At 35.9% G+C, this 19,219-nt stretch overlaps 1 protein-coding gene across 2 annotated transcripts in view; it reads left to right on the forward strand.

Moving 5' to 3' along the window:
- LOC148944999 (uncharacterized) overlaps window positions 1–16,261 on the forward strand; it is a 47,606-nt gene extending 31,345 nt beyond the window's left edge. For both annotated transcript variants that reach the window (XM_089098827.1, XM_089098826.1), the window contains exons 5-8: window positions 1,691–2,061; window positions 4,178–4,454; window positions 7,110–7,354; window positions 16,013–16,261. In XM_089098827.1, the coding sequence (XP_088954953.1) occupies window positions 1,691–2,061; window positions 4,178–4,454; window positions 7,110–7,354; window positions 16,013–16,204 (1,085 nt within the window). In that variant the 3' untranslated portion in view covers window positions 16,205–16,261. The remainder of the gene's footprint in view (window positions 1–1,690; window positions 2,062–4,177; window positions 4,455–7,109; window positions 7,355–16,012) is intronic.
- Window positions 16,262–19,219: the final 2,958 nt, after the last annotated feature.

Raw genomic sequence — 19,219 nt, forward strand, 5'->3', positions numbered from 1 at the left:
GCATGCATGCGTAGCTATACTTGTCTTGAAATAATCATTACCTATAAATCATAATCTACTTCTTCTTTTATAAGGAAGGCTAGTTGCTCCAAAGTTATAATAGCCAAAAATCAATGTCTACCAAAGCACACGTGTGAAGGGGGATTTTTCATTTTCCTATATCGTTTGGGTCTCATCATAGTAGTACTATAAGAGCCTATTGAGGCGGTTCTTTTATCTAAGGTCTGCTATTCGATTCACCTTATTTAAATAATCAAAATTGTCATCAGAACCCTGAATACTTTCCCCGTTCTACTGTTCCGATTAGAAATCTATAAATATAATTTTGAATTATAAATAGCTAGGGGTTGAACTATTTTCGTGAAAATATTATCGATTTTTTTAATTTTTATCGATTTTTAAATCGTTATCGATACTTAATCTATTGATTTAAGTTTTTTATTTTTTTTTGCGATCTTTCAAATTTTTAAATTGTTCTTGGACTGGACTATGAAACTTGTTCTTGGACTATGAAATGCCTGGTGTTCTTGGCATACTTTGGGTGAGATACCAAACTCATCTTAGGGTTTTTTTTTGTGGCAACTAAGGACATGGAAAGTGAGGGGGAGCTCGCTTTTTGTGGCATGTCATTTGTAACATTAGTTAGTATGTGAAAAATCAAATATAAATACAAAACTAAGTGAGTGCTTATGCCAAAAAGGTATAATTCACAAAGTTTATCACAGGGCTAACAACAATTTCTTAAATAATAAAAGCTTCTAGATAAGGAGAACTATCAATAAATATAAACAATTGTTGGCATAGCACAAATTAATCAATGACCTACAATAAGAGACACGCGTACCCCCCCCCCTTCTCCCCGCGCCAAACAAAAACTATTCGATTAAATAAAGATAAGTAAATAAAGCAGAGATAATTCTTATTAGAGTTGAAAATGTTCAAATGAGAAATTCTACTGGGATTGGTATTAGAGATAAAGTATTTCAGACCCTATTGCCCATATAGTTAAATTGAAACCTGATTCAAGCGTGTCTTCATATTGATAAGTTAATTCCTTATTTAGCTTGTATTATAATTGTGAAATTAAGGTGAATTATGAATATTGCGAATTACGCTAATAAGGTGAATTATATTGCAAATTACGAATAAACAGTTTAGAAAAATGAATTAGAAAAAGATTGGAAACAGATTAGAAAAATAGTTTGATAGCAATTTTTTTCTAAATATGACATTTTAAAATGAAAGTTTTCTTGTTTTTTACTTTCAAATCTAAATTCTGAGGACTAGAATAGTTTTTCTATTCTCTACTACTAGTGTCCATATGCTACTAAATTTGATGAAGAAACAAGGCTATTTGTCATAAGCTCGGATGTCCATAGGTTCAGAATTTTAAGAATATTTTTTTTTTTTTACTTTTGAGTCTAGATTCGGAGGTTTCAAATTATCTTATTCTATTATTCGGAATGTGGTTTACTATTTTTTATTTCTTTTTACTATTCTTATTCTTATGAAAAATATCTTATTCTTATTCGGAATGTGGTTTACTATTTTTTTATTTCTTTTTACTATTATTTTTTTCTATTATTGTCATCTATTGTTGTTTTGTTGTTGTTGTGGTTTCACCATTTACAGCTATTTTCTATTTGGGAGGTAAAATCAATGTTATGTTTATTTCAACTATATTTTGTAGGAAGTTGTGAGGCGAAATTTGAAGAGTTGGCTTCTTTGAGGCTGCATATGGAAATGGATCACCTATTGCCATCTACCTCAGCATCAGCATTTAGAACAACCATATCTACTCAAGAAGGAGATATTGTAAGCGAAACAGAAGCAGTTTGTGAGCTCTGTGGCATTGTTGCCAAGTCTCGTGAGGCTCTTAATGCGCATAAGCGTCGAAATCATTCAGTGAAGAAGCCGAAGCAATATTACTACTGCCAGATTTGTGATCGTAATTTCGACTATAAGACAACTTTTAACTATCACATGAGGACCCATACTGGCGAGAGACCTCATGTTTGTGAAGTTTGTGGAAAGAAGTTTTTCTCAACTGGGGCCCTCAAGGTAATTTTATTTTCCTATTTGCTTGCCGAATGAAAATAACAGTAATTTGTAAGTACTGTATATAGTTGAATAATACAGTCGACTCTAGCTAACTCGCAATTCACAGGACCATGATTTTTCTTCGAGTCACGCATAGTTCGAGTTTCAGAGGTTATTCTAAATAAAATTCGACTTATAAAAGTAACGACCTATAGAGGAAAGCCAAATGAAAATTTGAGCTACAAAGGCACAAAATTGCTAAATTTAATCCCTACAGCCACTACAAAGTTAATAATATCTTTATTAGTGTATATAGACTTGACATATCAAGACTTGACTTTCAAATATTAAAACTTGACTTAGGAAATCGATACCTGAATATGAACCGAATCTGATACAAAAATATGTTAAATAAAATTAATGCATATCAAAATTTACACGTTGTAGGCTGCATACCGGGATTTCGACTAACAGAGGTCCGTTGAAAAAAACTTCGAGATACAGAGGTAAACTTTTATTTTTGGAGGTAAAGTGAAAATTAAGTGACGACAGATCTACTGAGTTTCGAGTTAGAGATATTTTTGGGTCACTTTGACTTACAGAGGTAAAACATAACCACAAAATTATTTCGAGTTATGCATACTTTTTTTTTGGACTTGGTCAAGCTTTTCGTAGCGGACTGAAAATAATTCGAGGTTCGAGGTATCGAGATTTGACTGTAGTAAATTAAACCCTATAAAACGGTCGAAACACCTCAACGTACCAAGGACGATGAAAATGGAATCTGATTGTTTGAGTTTATTAGCTGGAAGTTTACACAACCGTATTTATTTTTAAAAAAATTGGAAAATTCGCTTTTCATTTGTTTTTGTTTTTAAACAGGCTTTAAATAAGAGCCTATTTTCAAATAGGCTTCCGTGTGTAGTTATGCCGTTGTTGGTAATAGTGGTGTCAAATTTAAAACTAAAGACGCGGGTGAAAAGTCAGCCCAAATAGGCTAAGAGACATATGGTAGGACATAAGAAGCTGTAGCGTTCCTTCGTATGTGTATTATGTCTTTAGGAATCAACAAATTCTTAAAGTTTGAATATTTTGTTGACAAAAAGTTTAGTCAAATTTAAGTAATTAGCCTTGCTTATTTATTTCGTAGCTCAAACATGGTAGCGCTCTATATAATGTCTTACTGCCCAGTAAACTTCATAATTTTGAAAAAGGGAAGATCTTAGAAAACCAGTGTTTTCATGTATAGGAGGGTCGCTGAAGTAAAAAATGTGCTTACTTTAATGTCCTTGGTACCTATTTTCAGATATGGCTTTCTAGGGATTACTTATATTAAATCTTTTCCACGTTGCTGCTGATTGCTAGATGAAGGTCTATATAATGTGCTAATGGTAATTATTTGGTTAAAGAAAAAAAAACCTATAGAGAAAAACAAAAAAAAGAAGAAAACAACTGCCGTCCTTTGAAATATTTGATAAATATTTCAATATATAACTTAAAAATACCCCTAATAATTGTTTCGAGTTTTTAAGATATTAGTTGGTTGGTTAAGGTCAAGATAGGGCTTTTCTCTTTTTACAATATTTCGTGGCAGCAATTGCTGATGTGCTACTAGTCTTAGCAGTCATCATATTGACTCCACTCCTATCGTATAAAAGGAATGAAATCCCTCTTTAAAGATGTTTAAGTGGGTTTCTAAGTTTTACGTGTCTGTTGAAGCAACTGTTGAAGGAATCCTCAGATAGATTTGGTCCTCATGGAGAAAAAAGGACTAGGGCGCTAAACAAAGATTCTACAAATTTCTATAAAATAAGTGGGAAATGTGAAACAAAACCTTCAAAGTAGATCTAAATAGAGATACTAAAGGGTGAAACAAATAGCTAGATTTATTCGAGTTCTCATTATTGATTGCCTTTTAATCAAAATAAAATCTGAATTCAAAAAAAAAATCTGATGGTAGCAGTCTTTTTCTATTTATATTTATATTCTATTTATATTATCTATGTATTTTTTCCCTTTTTTGTTTACATATTTGTATTCGGGTAAAATAAGAAGAGTAATATTAAGACAATATCTTACTGTAAAGTAAGATGTAAAGTAATTATTATATAATTGCAAAAATAATTTGCTATTGCAGGTTCACATGAGGATACACACGGGCGAAAAACCCTATAAGTGCCCTCACTGCGATCGATGCTTCAGACAATGGGGTGACCTCAACTATCACATCACTTCAATTCATACTAACGAGAAAAACTACAAATGTGAGTACTGTGGCAAGGACTTTGCAAGGAAATATTCCCTGGTTGTTCATATCAGATGTCACACTGGAGAAAGGAATTATGAATGTGAATTTTGTCACAAAAGATTCAGGGCCGCCACCTACTTGACCAATCACAGACGGATTCACACAGGTAAGTTTCATTGCTATAGAATAGTAATCTTACTTTATATAATAGTTAGTATCGGTAACTTCCAGCCACTCACTAATTTGAAACAATCATGTGATGTTATACAATGGGTTGTTAGTGTCTCTGAAGAGACTAGCCTGTGATTGATCAAGTTAGAAAGTCTAACTCTCAAGAGGCTTTTCGATAATCATATGGGGGAGGGGGAGTCTATATACGGTTTTTCTATGCCTGAAGTCTGATCGCAAGCGTGTATCTCTACTTTGGAGATGGTGTAATGGTGACAAAACTTATCCTTGCCTTTTTCAACTTTGTTTCTTCAGAAAATTGTTCTTTCTTACCCCAGTGTAATTTGAGTTTTGCATGGTTTCAGTAATAGAGTTATTTACTGGTTTGTTTGTGCGGTCGAAAATAGAGGAAAATTCTTCTCCTAATCTTCAGACTCATTCTCATTCTTCTCTGAAATGCGTTCTGCTTTTTGGCATTCGTCCAACGATCGAGGGGTCATTATATTCGTAATCCTGATCTTCCAATTAGTGTTTCCAGTTAAAAATGATCAATATCTTGATTTTTTCGTGTTTTTTTTTTTCCCCAAAACGGAACCCTAGTGTCATTGTTCCGTTAATTACGGGCTTGAGTACTGTGGGTATAGGAAACTGCTAACTGAAAGGCTTCATCTGAAGCCCATTATTGTTTAAAAATGAATAACCATAAATACAGCTTTATTGTTTGGGGGCGGGGAGGAATTTTCATTGAAAAAATGATAAATCTGTGCATCCTAGATTTCGAAAATTACGATAAACCGTAAAACTTAATTGAAACTCACCTTATAAGTGAAGACAGACCCAATATGTGAAAATTTCTGAAATTTACCTCCTGAAAGTAGGTTCACAACTATAGGCTGAAGGTGGCAGTAGGGCTGAAGATGGCAGATACAAACAACTTCAGCCCTCAAAATGCTAATAATGCATAAAATGGACTAACATTGCGGCCAAAATAGAAGATTTAAATATTAAGGAATTAACATAACAGTAATAAAGAAAATATAATAATTAAATAACCTTTATCCGTGGATAAGGGGATACTGTCTTTAGACAGTATGATTAGACTTGGTTATATTTTTGCGAAAAATGATGTTCTTATTTATTTACTTTATTTATTTACCAATTATTAACAAATTACTTAACATAACTGCATCCCCTTCAAATACCACTGCATAATATGGAGAAGGGATAATCGAAGAAGAGAAATAGAACATTTTCATAATTTCAGAATTAAATTCGGCAAAAAAAAAACAGAACGGAATAGAAACAGGCCCATCAAAAATAGGTGACATGTTTTCGCTTATCTTTCTCTTTTTCAGGACGTCCCATCGTGTCATCTATACTGGGTGATATTATACCCTGCCGTTCCAAAGCTAGTATAAAGAAACCGCATTGAAAAAATCCCGCATCCACTAATGCATCTCTTTTTTAATCAACCTCCTGCACATACTATATGACCTAGACTTTACCGCTGATTCTGAAACCTATTAAAGAACCTTGACACAGCACAATTTCGTTTTTGCAACTCCAAGATGTTGAACAACAGAGTATGAAATAAAAGGAACAAACTTTTCTTTCGAATGCAAAAGCACAACAGCTCCGAATAAAATGGATAAAAACTAGAAATTCATAATTTATTCAACCAGTTTGCGACATACCGACCCTCGGGTTTAGTCAGTTGAAAAGCAGAAAGCGACAATTTTAACGTTATATTTCCGTTCTTGTCTTGTCTTCCATAGAAAAAGGGATATTGACGTCTTTTTACTACGATAGAAGTATCCAAGAAAACTATACAGTTGCTGTTCCACTAGCTCATTCGTTACAAAGTTTGAACTTTTCACTTAGAAGCATTCTATTTTTGAGGGTTGAGTCAGTTCCCTCGCATATTGCTTGCAAAAAAATTAGCCAGCAACGCTAAATGGCTGCTCACTGGGTACACTCGCACCAGGGATTACAAGAATGCGGATGGTGTGTCGTTTATTAGCCTATAATTTCCTAGAGGGATGCTATTCCTCTAGGGCTAAATGGAGAGCAGGTCGTCCGACGTTGGGATGGAAGGATGTCATGAAGAAAGATTCAAGGGGAATGGGAACTTCATGGGAGGATGTATAGAGGGAGGCTTTGAATAGATTGGAATTAAGGAGGGGCGTGTTTAGTTGTGTTGGCCTCAGGCGGCTTGGTGCTGCGCTGAGTTTTTGGTAGGTAGGGGTAGGGACGACAAGATGATTGAAAAAACATGCAGTGAACTCCGGGATGTGATTCTGACTCCAAAAGTCGAAAAGATCAGTTAGCTCAACCTTTAACGTTACGCTCAGCCTTTTACCTCTCTGGACCCTTATTCGTTGTTATTCCTTCACTAGACCACACTTAAACAGGTAAAGAAACAGAAACTGAAAAGCAGGTTAATAAAATCAGAACAGAAACATCCTGACAAAAACAGATGACCTGTTTCTGTTTTGTTTTTTCGAAAAACAGAATCAGGTTATACAGAAACAGTGTCGATGCTTAGTCAGGACATCATTAGTGTTTATTTAAACAAATCTCGAATAAATTCCTGAATTTTAGCTGTAACACAAAACGATCCAAAGCAATCTCTTTCTATTGATGATAATTTTAGGTGAACGCCCTCATATGTGCGCCATCTGTTTCAAGACGTTTCGAATGCGCTCAGACATGAAACGCCACTTACTCATGCACGAAAGAGATGGTGCTGATCGGAATGTTCTTCTAGCTGCAGTGACTGATAATGAACTGAGCAACCCTGGTAGAAAGCGTGGCCCCAAACAAACTCATATTGTTCTTAGCCGGGGTGGAAAAAATGGAAAGATTGGAGAGCTGAAAATTGATAGCATGAATACAGAAGTAAGTAAATAGGCTAAGTAAGAGAAACTAATTCCCAAAGTCCAGATGTATTCCTGCCAAAGTTTACTTCGCCTTGTGACCACTGTCAGGGATCCCAATTAGAAGGAGGGGGTTGGTAGGAAATAGCCCTTCCCCTCCTCGGGATTTTAAGACACCTTTATTAGTGTTCTTGAAGAAAAATAAATAAAAAAAAAGTCAAATTCCTGCCCCCTAGGTTTTGAAAAAACAACAACCGTTTTTAATATTTTCATTGAAAAAAAAAAATACCCCACCCTCTTGATCCAAAAATTACAATTTTTGATAACTTAAAGGAATTTAAAAAGAAAAAATTTTGTCCCTTCCGCCCTCCCCCCCCCCCTGCATTTTCGTGAATTGACGCTCATTTATTACGTTCATTATTCTACGTGTTTTTCATTATTCTTCAGAATGTTAGTTTAAAAAGAATCTTCATAAATTATTAAAAAAAAATTTGAATCTCTCTCTATCTCTCTCTCTCTCTCCTCTCTCTCTCTCTCTCGTTTTATGTCCCAACTATTAAGTAATTTAGCTTCTGAATCCAGTCCTGAGCGTCTGATTCTCTTGACTCAGCCACTGTTCAAGATGGCAGTAAGCCCCGTCATCTAGAGCCGGGATTCTCAACGTAGGCCATGAGGCATGGCAATACTTTGGTGGGTCATGGACAGGACATGGACATGGACAGGTGGGTCATGGATTCAGCTCTCATCTCTTTAAGCATCAATCAAAATTTCAAATAATTTGATTCAACTGCAAAAACATCTTTTCAGAAAGACCATTTATGATGTTCGACTCTGTTATAGATATCCCTTTAGCTGCCTATGGGCATACAAATAGAATCCTTATTTTCTTATGTTTGAAATTGTTTCTTTTATTATTTAATTTTACACATTCCCACTAGCCTATATTTTCTCAATAGCCAAACTGAACACAATGGATGTATCATTCTACAGGCTATTGTATTATTTGACGATCAGCTCCAGACGATTTAGTTGGTATAAACGTCGGTTGAGCTTATTTGTAAACAAGACTCCGCTTGCCTCTTTCACGATTTGGTTGTGTTAACCATGGAGAGTTTTTTTTTGTTTTCATTTTGATGTCCTTGGTACTTTTACCACTGTCTTATCCAATTTTTTGTGTTGATAATGTATTGGTCATTTGTGTATATGTTTTAAAGTTTTTTCTTATAGCTTTTACCTTTACCTTTATGCGACTGTATGTGCGGGTAATAAATTTATTAATCATTAATCGATATTACTTATATTAAATTTATTAATTATTTTACTCCTTTCACAGGTCAGTTTCGGAAACAATACCAACAGACTGATTCCCGATGTTAAAATTTTTTAGTTGCAAGAAAATCATGATCAAACAAAAAAAGTACAGGCTAATAATAAATGAATTTTAAATGAAGGGTTTTTTTTAGCTTAAGAAACTTCTGGGCGATGGAGTATATCAAGAAGTATCCATGAAATTCCTTCAGATGATTCAAAGGGGATTCTCCAGTCTCCCCGAACTAACGCAATTGGGCATAAAATATGTTTACTAAAATAACAGCCTATCAAAGTCAAAAAAGAAAAAAAGCTGTTTACCGTGCTTACTTTTGAAGCCAGTATTTCAAATATGTAACTGTTTTTTGTTCAAAATAAAAAAAGAAAAAAAAAGAAAAACGAAATGATTGCATACCAGTACACAGCAGGGATATTAAGAAGAAACCCTACAGATTAGTCCAAAGGACCAGAGATAATTGTAGCCAAAAGTACACCTTCTGTGTGTTTTGACCCACTGTTCCTAGAAGAAACTTCGACCTCGCCCAAGAGTTGGTTCAGTGTGTATCAATGTATGTGTTTATAATCTGTCGCTTTTGCCAATTGGCCCTTTGTAATTCATGTGCCATAAAACCAACAATATTGGAGGAAAGTCTTTTTAATAAGACCGAGTTGTTTAAAAAAAAATACTTAGCATATAAGTTATAATTTCGGAGTGGAGATATAACATTTTGACAACCGACTAATGATTTTATAAGCATTCTTCCCTGCTATTTAAAGGTTGTACATAGCAGTGATGACCATAAATCGTATAAATATTTGACACTCAATTTGTAACTCTAATTATGCTTAGTTTGACTCGAAAACCGCCAAGGGCTGAACGGAAAGCAGGTCGTCTGCGGTTTGGGTGGGAGGATGTCATAAAGAAAGATTTAAGGAAAATGAGAACTTCCTGGGAGGGTGTAAAGAGAGATGCTTTGAATAGATTGGGATGGAGGAGGAGTGTGCGTAGCTGTTTTGGCCTCAGGCGGCTTGGTGCTGCGGTGAGTTGTTAGTAGTAGTAATTACCTTGTAGGCTCTATGCTCGTTTTTTTAGTGTGCCCATATTGCAATTTATAATAAGTGTCTTCAAAAACTCTCAGTGATATTTGCGATGTCCAAATAATTGGAAAGGTACAGTTTAAGTAAGTAGACATGTTGAGTGGCCAGGTATACATACGGCTCATAGCTTGTTGCGTGTTTTACTTGTGGATTCCATGAATTTGATAAATTCGATAATTTGCTGTGATAAGTTCGTCTACAAAATTTCTAGGGAATCTTATAATTTGGGAGATCGGGTCCCAAGGCCTCCATGTACGTACGGGCTAGTCCAAAAGTTCCATAAAGCCAAGCTTAATCTTGTGAGAGTGATGAGTAAATCTTTTACATTCGTCTTGTAATGAGCAAAATCAAGAAACTCCATATACAATGGCATGGAAATTAAAAGCCTTACTAAAAAGAAAAAAAAGCAAGGCTAGATTATATAATTCGGTTTTAGGAGGCATGTATTGCAATTTTAAGTTCTTGTTTGTGATCAGTACCTTTATAAACGTATTTTTGATATTTCGGATCCTTGACTTGCAAAAAGTGACTTACCAACTGCTCATTGCTTGTCTTGGGCTGCTGTAAACATATGCTGTGTCTGTCTTGCTGGAATGTTCAATAAATTCATCCCCCAGAAAACATAGAATCCAAGGTGGAACTCTTGGTGATCTTGAAATTCTGGAGACCGCCTTGTGGTTACAAGTCGTATGGTCAAACCTAATTAATTTAAAGGCATACCACTCATTAGTACGTATCTTGTTATTCGCTCTTCAATCAACTGGCTCAGAAATCTTTAGCCGTGTCATGTCATGAATATTGGAAGGTTAACAACAATTTGATTGCACATTGGGTATAATAAACCTATTATACCCTATTAGGGTATTATAGATAAGCATGTGAAAGTGATTAGAACTATTTACGAGAACAATATTGCAGCGGTTAAGGTAGGAAGTAAGTTAATTGCAGATTTGGTGTTTAACCAAGATTTAAGTAGGGTTATATCGTAAATATTTGCGATTAGTGACTCAGAAATCCTTTTTGAAATTTGTGGCTAGTGACTCAAAAAGTTAGGAAAATTGCAGTTAAAAACGCCGCGCAAGTAGAAACGCTGAGTGGTTAGGGGTTGAAGTGAGTTGTTGCTCGCTTTTTTTAGTCTATTGATAAGGAAATGATAACTCATAATGCGATAGGTTATATTTCTGGTAAAATTGTGCTCTTCCCTGATCTAGTTCTACCGGGTCTCAATACAATGCTTACAAAAACAAGAGTGAGTTTGACAAGGTCTCAAGTTTTTATCTATTAATCATACTTTTCGACCTGTGAGCCCTTTACTTTGGCGAGTCATAGGAGTAGCCGGTCAAACTTGAGACTTGCTAACATCTGTGTTTTACAGCAACATCTACTGTATAAAGCAATAGTTTATATTTACATTGTGAGATACCTTAGAAGCTTCTGGATTTGGTAAACAGTTCTGTTGTTTTAAGATATTTTAAATAGTCGATGTTTTATATTAATATATAAAGCATAAAGTATGTGGTTAGATTATTTGTATTTACAATAGTCTAGGACCCAGCCTCTGAAAACTGACACCGGTGTGGTCTGCGAGATGACCGCGAAACGGAGGTTGGACCCAACGTAACTGACCATGCTGATTACGGAAACGACCGCTATATTGTTGAGAAATGTTGGCGTGTCGTTGTAAGATCAAAGTTTTAGGTTTCTTCAGCTTTTAGCTACGAATAAAATGTGTAAGTGTCAAAGTAAAGCCAGAAATGCATCTATTCTAGAAACCTAATACAGGAAACGTTGCAAATTCACCTCGCAGCAGAGAAGAGGAGAAACTGAACAGCTAAGAAACTTTTAACTCAAAATGAAACAACTAAAAGAACAAATGGCTATTACATATAAGAACGAATTGTCCAAATTTCAAAACTCGTCTTCTGAGGACTCATCTGCTGATTCGTTACATTTTCCCGCACACTGGCACAACAAATCACAGACTCTGTTCTTGTCAACACATGGGCAGGCTCTAGAGCAAGTTCGACAAAGGCAGTATTCAGGACTGGTACCTTGTGGGAAAGGATCTCCCCCCATTGGAACTGGACAAATTTTGCCTTTCGAAAAAGTCCAGCCGAATCGAGTAGGGTCAACTGGCGAAGGCCTTGGCAAGTTCGCTTCCAAAAGGAATTTGACCTGTAGCAAAGAACGCATAGTGTGAAAAGAAAAAGCGTCATCTGTCGGAGGCAAGTATTTCAGTTACCGTTTTCTCGGGTACAGGTGAATGCGCAAATCGTTCAAAGACCTGAAATCAACAGGGTCTTTGCCGTACATTGCTACGACTACCCTTCAGCAGGCAGATATAAATTCTTCCAAGCCAGCTTGGGCATCGTCGCACCTTAGCCTCACAATCACGTTCCGTACATCCTCATAGAGGTTCCATCTTTCAACTGCTTTCATAGCTGACTTTTTGCCCTTGCCATAAAAATAGCTGACGGCATCACACCCAGTCACACAGTGGACCACTGGCAGGCAACTGAGCAGACTGTTCGGCAGGACTTCACAAAGCTGGTGAATTGGCACAGAATACTTCTGAAAATTCACATATATGGCATGATCAACCAGCTCCTTCTTTTCATATAGCTGACAGCAGTGATACAGAAGTCCAACAACCATGTCAGTGTCATTTGCTAGCACAGCAATCTCCTTGAAGTTTCTCCCTAGAGCATCAAGGACATGTAAAATTATCCTTGTGTCCGCTTCTTCGTGGTCTGAGCTGAGACGCTCTTTGTAATCTTCTGCACTCACATTTGCTGGCAATTTCGCAACTTTCATCCGATCTGAAAAGCCTCCCGAGAGATAGAGTGTCACACCTTGCTTGACGAGATCCACAGACCCTTCACAAATCTCAAAGAGAACCTCAAGGAGCTGACTTTTTGTCTTCGAACTTGCCAAGATGGAGGTCCAGTTGAACAGCTTTGTATTCCTTCCCAGCAATATTTGTGCTCTAGCGTTCGCACCTCTGTGCTCGTGGCAACCGCTGCTGTCTTTCAAGCTGACATGATTTCCAGCGGCATCTCGATACCCAAATAAACCATCATATCTGTCATCTACAACGTGAATTTCTCGAACATCCAAAAAAGTATACGTCCACTGTTTCAACATTCTTCGGGAGTACGTTTCCACTGTTTCGAAATCACTAGGGGGATGGCTATTTATATACAAATTATGACTTAATCTATTATTTACATACAGTGGACTCAACTGGCCTATGTAGGATTTTATAAAAAAGGGAGCGGGTGGTTGATGAAATTTGTGAAAATAAGGATTTTTTTTTTCTAATAACTGGTGGAATAGGTGGGATGGTTTCAGGGGCGAATCCAGGATTTTTTAGGGGGGGGGGGCGCAAAATAGCTGGATCCGATAGACTTACATTAGGTTTCACTTTCAGAACACACAGATGTTTAAAAGTTATCAAAGGTCAGGGCCCTCTAGAAGGAGGAGTGGAAGTAGGTACTTCAGAATACCGTCCCATAACACATTTGAGCCTGTAGACCCATCCCTCAAAGTTTCATTTTCCTAACCTAACCCCTATCCAAGATAGCCAAAAGTAGCGAAAGTAGAATTTTACCAAAAAGACAGATGGATCTACAGGCTAAGGTTTGTCTTGGGATGGTATTTTGAAGTACCTACCTCCACTCTTTCTCCCCCTAAAGGGTCCTGAAATTTGCCTACATGACAGGTAGAACCTATTGAAATTTGACAAAACAACTCTTTACCTTAATTTTCAGTTACTGGTTTCTTATTCTCTGGCTTTAGTTCTGAAAATATAATTCCTGTTATTTGAGTAGAATTTTGAGCCATATTAATTTTTTTTTTAATATATGAAATGTATTTGCATATCTTTAAAACCTTAATGCTTGGGATTGAGCAAAGTTGTGAAGCTGAAAATTTTGTTGTTTTAATTAATTCAAGCAGAAGATCTTTTTTGCAAGGTTTCACTCAAAATCAAAGGCCAGGACCCTCTAGAGGGAGGAGTGGAGGTGGGTACTTCAGAATACCTTCCCAGGACATACTTTAGCCTGTAGACCCATCCCTGAAAGTTTCATTTTCCTAACTTATCCCCTATCCAAGATAGCCAAAAGTAGCTTAAGTAGAATATTATCAATACTGGAGCTATGCCCCTGATGGAAACAAGGTTAAAAAAAAAAAAAAATTATCAATTATTCCCCCTTTGTTAGCCTACTGTTTCTAAATGTAAGAAATAGTGCTATTACAACTAAATCCTGAAGCATGTCAATGCAACTGAAACTTTTAGATTCCTGAATTTATACTTTCTCATCATGATAGTTGTCACCCAGACAATACCCCTCTATTTTCTATATTCTACCCCTCTTTATCAGAAAGGAATTTTACCCCCACTCCTATTAATACTAATTCAGGGTATATATTTGCACATTAGGGCAGTGGGGGTAAAGTTTATTTCTGATACAAATGAGAGGTAGGTTTAAAACTTACCCCCTCCCTCTAATGTGCAAATATATACCCTGAATTGGTATATATAGCCTAGGGGGGGGAGAAAATTCGTTTTGACAAAAATGATTATTATATTGGTTAAGAGCATAAAAAGGGCATCAAGTAGTATGTTTACTTTATTTGTAAGTCACTAATTTTATAACGGGTGAGATAGGGAATGATCATACTGCTAATTCTATAAACTGTGCTCGGAACTGAACAGGAAGCTGATGCAAAAGGTTGTCAACCCCTGAAATACTAGGCTACTATGCTATAGCTTACTACTATGCTATAGCCTACTAATACTAGGCTATGCTTGCTATATACACTACACTTTATAAATCACTGATGAAGCCTGAAACACGCTGGCAAATACTGATAAATGCTGGATGTATGAGATAATGAAATTAGCTTGTTGGCTTTTGTGGGATCATTCTATCCAGATACTTTCCCTCGACAATAACGTTTCCTACTTAGGGCATGTATCTTGTACTCTCAAGATGGCGTTGCTAGCCGAGAAAAAAAGAAGCGAAAAGGCAACTTTGAACTGATATAGCTGCTGATGCCAGCGTCTGACACAGGTATAGCGGGCCTTCTCGGGATCATCAGGTCATGCTCTGTCCTTTGGTACAGAAAAATCTTGGTCATTTCACTGACCACTCACAAACTGAAATAGAGCACATTCCTTCGGTTGGGTCCCAGACTACAAGGCTTTTTCGCTTTGAAACTTATTGTGTAAATGAAATTGCTTTTTTTCTTGTTTTTCTGTTTTTGGGTAATAATAATAATTTTAAAGTACAAATGATATCGACATAAAAAATACGCAACGACATAGACAACAGGACAAATCCTAGGTCTATTCATACCTTAAAACTACAATTTTCTAAGATTTATCAAAGTTATGAAATTTTTAGGGTAAAAAACTTTCCTCGGTGTTCCATTCCACGCTGAACCGTTAAAATAAATAAGCAAAAATAATTAGTGCGATATAATGACCCTACTCCTCTTCAGAAATTCAAACAGTGGCAATCTGTTGATTCCCAAAGACAACTACCCCGTCAAAGGGTAGCTATACCTTTTAAATCCTCTTTTTGGGCATCAAAATAGAAAAGAATACTCACTGGACTCACCTTAGGCTTATCCAGACCTGATAAACGCTATTTCATAAGATTTTTCTTTGTGTTTTTTCAAAATTATACAGTCGTTAGGGCATAATCACATTTTCGTCGGTGTTGCCACGTAGAATCAAATAAACAAAACTAATTAGTTCAATTTGACAGCACTATTCCGTAAAATTCAAAAATTAATTGTGTGTTGACATCTTCAGAGGAAAGTTACGCCCGCTTAAGCTGTTCTGTGGCATTTGCTTTGGCTTCTACTGATTTGTAACCCATTTTATTTATTGCTCTTTTAAAGAAATCACCCCAGTGGTTCATTTCTTTTTTTAAATTTGTCGCCTATTTCTACCAGAAAGTGCATAGCTTCAGGGGGAGGAGGCCTTGTTTCATTAAAAATTAAATTTCTGACGTTTTATAATGTTTTCAAACATTATGGTTGTGTTAGTTTCTACTTAACGAATTCAGAATTTTATTTTCACTGTCCATGGTACTTTTATGGACTACTTATTATTTTGGTACTAAATTATTCCTCTGGAAGATTCAGAAGGTTTTGCTAAAACTTCAAATTTGAGTCAAGTGGAAACGCTGGTTTAGGGGCATGCTGTAAAGTTATGTTGACTTATTCAAGTTAAGTTTTCTCTCAGAATCTTATTCCATTTCAGGAGGACCAAGCAATCGCCTCTTTGACAAATAATGAAAATGAGGATTTGCTGCTAGCAATAGGGAACCCAGAAGCAGGAAATGCTAATGGTGAAATGGAGATGATTGTTGGCGATGATTCAAACCCATATGTGGTGAAAGACGAAAATAACCAAGTTTTTGTCTGGTCTGTTTTTACACCTCAGAACCAATAAGTGTTTGATGCTTTGTATATCGTAAATGTAGATTAATACATGAGTAACTTTAATGGATTTGAATGGTTTTTAAACGAATTCGGGCTCATACAGGAAATCAAAGATTATATCTCACAAGTGAAGCGAAGACGTAATTCCACACAGGTCAGGGTCATGGGGGAGCGGGGGAATCGAAATTTGGCAAAAAGTACTTTCTTTTTCCTATGCTGGATTTTCTTAGGAGACAGCCTCTTATAGTTGATGAAACACATCTAATTAAACCTGTTAGTAATTCTTAAACGAACGGGTGTGCTAATTACTTTATAGAATTGTGATTACTTTTTTATTCAATTTTAATCGCTATTTTAATCATTCAGTCAGTCAATTTGAGAAAATAATTTTTTTTGAATACAAATAATTGATAACTAACCTTAAATAATAAGTGATATAAATTTCAAATAAAAGTAAGTCAAAATTTTAAGCAGTTACATAGTCAAAAGTATCCGACAATTCTTCATTAACTCAAATTTACGTCAGCGGGTGAATTGTTTCAAAGGCGTCTTGCAAAAAGTCTATAAAAACGTGTACAAAGTAAATCCTATAATTTACTGCACTAAATATAATTTAATATACTTAAATGTTTTACTTGAGTTAAATAAATGTTTTACTTAGATTATCGATAAATTAAAAAAAGTGTTGGAACCACAGGAAAACTCGCAAAAATTATGAAAATTTGGAGACTAGGCCCTGCGGCTCCCTCCTATGGATGTGATCGAGTCCATTGGTTACAAGTCGTATAATAAAACCATATTAGGTCAGAGGCGCTCTGCCACTCACGAGCATATATTTTAATTTTTGGAGTGCCAAATTTGGAAACTCTATCAATATAAACTTAAATGTAGACAAAGAGTTAAAAAAGTACTTCGGAACCCGTTCACAAGTATGTTTAATCTACTCTAATTTTGTGTTTGATTTTTGCATTTTTATAAATTTCTTTCTCAAGATCTGAAAAAAATATGGCCTCTGAGACAATTTTTGACAGTCAGGAATGAAATCTCAGATTTCGTTCAATCCTAGAAGTAACCAGTAAAAATAAGGATTTACCGGTTTTCGAGAATTTATAGGGTTAGAGGATTGTTCTTGGAGAGGGGTTAACATACGAAAGAAGGTTTTTCTAACGTTGCTTATTTTTAATGTCTCCAGGTTTTATTTTTTTGCTGTACATGAAATACAAATGACAATTTCGTTTATCTTTTAAATTTAACCTGAATTTAGAATTTACAAAAAATGTTTCAGTAATATAAGATAATAAAACAAAGTTTATTTTAGTGAAAAAACTTTTTCCTACCGATTTGGTCTTTTACATAACTTATTGGTGTCAGAAATATAGTTTCAAATGAAATTATGCCCTGGGATATAACGGACGTATATTTTGGTCTATCCTAGGATGGACTGGTAAAACAAAGGATTCGTCAAACCTTAAAGCCTTTGAATTCCAAAAGTCTCATCAGCTGTGTCTGATCAGATTCTCTTACGGATTAAAATAAAAGTAATTTTTTTTTTCAATTGAAAGTAAAGAAGGGCAAATTATTGAAAATGAAGAAACCATATAAAGGGGACTGCTGCAATGCCCTATCTAGAGAGCGAACTATGAAAAGGTAGTAAAAAAAAACCTCTAGGCGCCTCACATTGCAACCATGAAAAAAGCAGTCTCTTCTCTGTGCATCTTAATTTACCATGTAGATGTGTAGATTCACTTATTTTCATTTCTAAATATTCCTTATAATATTAACAATCAGAAATTGGTGTTCTCCCGGATAGTGCCCTTTATAATAATTAAAAGTGACTGGAGGGCAACCAGCCCCCTCTCCCACGCTCATCCTTTCCCCAAACACTCAAACTATCAAAATTTTGAGATAGCCATTTTGTTCAGTGTAGTTGAAAGGTCCAAAAATAATGTCTTTGAGGATAACATCCCCCAGCCCTAAGAGTCAAAGTGATCAGAGGGCATCTAACCCCCCCTCCGACAAGTGTTGTATTTTCCTTAACGCATGTGATAGAAATTTTGAGATAGCCGTTTGTTTAATATATAGTCAGAAGATCACTTGACGAGGCCTGTGGGGTTTGCAGAACCTCCCAGAGACTTGGGGCAAGGGTCGTAAGTTATGCCCCGGGCGTATATAAAATTATTATAGAAAGAGTGGTCATGTGATCTTTAGAAGAGGCTTATTTAATTGGAAATACATAGTTCAGTTCACTTTTAAAAGTCAAAAGTGATGGAAGTCCTCTAGCCCCCCCCCCCCCTCAGTGACAACCTCTTTTCACCTAGCACATTCGATCGAAATTATGAGATAACCATTTTGTTTACAATAGTCCATAGACCATATAACATTGTCTTCAGGGTTCACGCAAAGCCCAGGGGCAAGGGTAGTAAGTTATACTCCGGGGTATATAAGGATTTTTCGGAACGGGTGGTCATATAAACTGCGGATCTGAGAGAGCTTATTTGATTGGAAGTCAAAAGTTCTAGGAACTACATTCTAGTGCTATTTTTAAAAGTCAGGGGTAAATAAAGGGCAACCACCCCTCCCCCTAGCTTATCATTCCCCTGAATACATCTGATCAAAATTGTAAGAGAACTGTGTTTTGTTCAGAATTGAGAATTGTTGAAAGATCCAGTCATTATGTATTTGGGGATGTTAGTGTGGCAACTTTTGCCACAGCAACCAATAAAAGAACCTGACTCCTAGAATTGGTCTTAATCAGGAGCCCTTATCGCTGTCTAGATTCACAAAGTGTAAAAATTTTCAAACAGAGGTCTTTATCCTACAAAGTTCAGGAAAGGTCTGACCATTTCATATGAACAAAAATTCATTCAAAATGAAACTAGCTTATATCTCGGCTCTCCGCCAAAACAGGTAATTAGCCTTTTTCAATTCACTCACAATTACGAACTACAATCTCAGGAAGTAAATATCACGATGTGAAAATAAGAAAAGAAAAATGATAAACCATCACATCCCTTCCCCCTTAGGC

This window comes from Artemia sp. Qi Xiang Cuo, chromosome 13 (genome assembly GCF_049724085.1).
Source record: "Artemia sp. Qi Xiang Cuo chromosome 13, ASM4972408v1, whole genome shotgun sequence".
Taxonomy (NCBI): Eukaryota; Metazoa; Arthropoda; class Branchiopoda; order Anostraca; family Artemiidae; genus Artemia; species Artemia sp. Qi Xiang Cuo.